At 49.6% G+C, this 2,214-nt stretch overlaps 1 protein-coding gene across 1 annotated transcript; it reads right to left on the reverse strand.

Moving 5' to 3' along the window:
* Window positions 1–323: 323 nt before the first annotated feature.
* On the reverse strand, window positions 324–590 carry HO173_009499 (uncharacterized protein; the record flags this gene model as incomplete). Its single annotated transcript, XM_037311389.1, has 1 exon — window positions 324–590. The coding sequence occupies one exon, from the start codon at window positions 588–590 to the stop codon at window positions 324–326; it is 267 nt and encodes an 88-aa protein (XP_037161823.1).
* Between the last annotated feature and the right edge of the window lie 1,624 nt (window positions 591–2,214).

The following is a 2,214-nucleotide window of genomic DNA, read 5'->3' on the forward strand; positions in this document are numbered from 1 at the left end:
CAAAGTGCTCTGTGATCCATTCTCGATTACTCTTGATAAGGTCCACAGCGTTAGCATGGACTACATGACGCGACGCTGTTGAAATGCCAGCCCTCTCTCCTTTCTCATCTTGCACAGCTACTTATTACATATGTAGAATTCCGTGCTCCGTATCCCCAGGTACCCCCAGCGCCAACCGCAACCCTTCCGAAACTGAGCCGCTTCCCTTTATGACTCAACAGAAGCTCTTCACATGAGCATGAGACAAGAAACAGCATATTATGTCAAATCTCCCGCAGACGAAATCAGCCTCAGCCTAGAGTGAAATCATACCAATCCAAGTTCTAATCCTCCCACACATCACGGACGATTCTCCCGAGTGCTTTTTGATAGGCAATGCCGTTCTCCCACTCAATCCACATCACATTATTAAACTCATATAGATCCTTAGCAGCGAGCCGCTCCTCAAACAGCCACTCATCCAAACTTGGCTCCTCCTTTCGCGATTCACCTGCACAGTCTTCGAACATTGCGATAGATCCCCAGAGGCGTGACTTAATGACAGTATCGACTCCCTCGTGTCGAGCGGAAGCTCGCGTCGCCATTCGCATCGCAAATGGGAACACAGAGTTACGAGGCTTCCCGGACCCTGCATTTTATGCTGGAACCAGGCTCGGTATGTGCGAGTGAAAAGCATTGGCGATGACTCGTTCTGCACGTTGGTCTCCAACTGGTATAGAATACCAACACTGCGTTTGAAGAGATAGCGTGTGCGTGTAGTAACATGGAATATCTTGTACGGTGCAAAGTAGTCTTCGAATTCACGATGCTTGTCTGGATAGTTTGCGTAACGAGACCAGCCGTCCGGCATCGGTCCTTCTGAACTTTCAATGCAGCTCTGATATGCCAGGCAATCACTAGACATAGATCTTCGTTCCGAACAAGTGTCATCACTACTGTACCATCGGATCGTAGGTATCCTTTTCTGTAAGACCCTTCTCTGTAACGTGCGACGACCATCAGTCTGTGAACTCTCTTTGATACAGTGACAGCCGCTTTGTCAGCTCCATGGATCCATTTCACCTGTCAGCCCGCGCGAAACCAACTTAACAAGCAGCTTTTTGTCAAGCGTGCTCCGAAAGAGAGCCGTCTTTCATGGTTTTGCATGTTGCCAGAGAAGCGCGACGTCAAAGGAGATCTCTGGCAGTCTACAGAAGAATCCGCCATCATCAAGTCGGGACAGCTCGGTGGTTACCCCAGTGAACGCTGCTGTAGCACGTTCTGGTTGGATAAGGCCTTCGTGTCAGGACCGGTACAGATGCAATATCAATGTAGGTATATTTAATAAGATAACTAAGGTACCGAACTATGTAGGTGGAAAGGAGGCATGATATGATAGGGGATGCTTCCGCCAAGGCCCGCTAGCTATAGGGCTGAGGGGTGTGTCAAGGGTACGCTCATAACACTACCCCCCCCTTCGTTAAATCATATCCCATGATTGGTGAGTGAAAAGGTAGAAAAATGGGTATGCATGCACGCTTGACGCCTGAAAAATGGTAAAAGCAGTAAAGAAATAACCGTATCCGGGAACCCCAGCATCGTACCTTTCTCCGTCAGAGGTATTGGGGACGGTAGCAGCTTTTTATATTTACGCTGTAGCGACGTCGCTAGCCGGGGTGTATGCGCATGTAGGGGGCCTAGCCGGGAGGAAATCGGTGTGGTATAGCGAAAACCATGCCCATAGGCGCAGGGGTAAACAATGGTGATTTCCGAATTCGTATTTGAGCGGATGGGATGTCTGTGGAATGATGCGACGTGATTAATTGAGGGCTCCCGAACCGAACCGAGCCGCAGGCGCTAAAAACTCTAATCCAATATCAAGTGACTTTGGTGCAGTGTTCTCTGTGGTATGTCATTTAGCTGATATCGATCATGTTTCGTGACAGCGACAACGTGGTCCATGTGTGTACTGGTATGGCTCCGGAAGGTCTTCAGGGTTGTATTAGCGACGGGGGCCTGCGCGGAAGGCCATGCATGAGGTGATTCCTGATTGACATGGGTCTGAGGGATCGATTCTCGGTTTTGGAAAAAATGAGGCTATCATGAAGACATCGGACGGTTTCAATTCGACTGAAAATGGGGTGTCCGAGGTAGTTCCGGCCCGGGGACGCTGCCGCTGTTGAAGGCCCCTCGCCCTAATTCCTTCATAGATGAGGCTCTTCGGAATATCGCTTA

This window comes from Letharia columbiana (assembly GCF_014066305.1).
Source record: "Letharia columbiana isolate WasteWater2 chromosome Unknown Sc0000040_s0, whole genome shotgun sequence".
NCBI classification, from domain to species: domain Eukaryota; kingdom Fungi; phylum Ascomycota; class Lecanoromycetes; order Lecanorales; family Parmeliaceae; genus Letharia; species Letharia columbiana.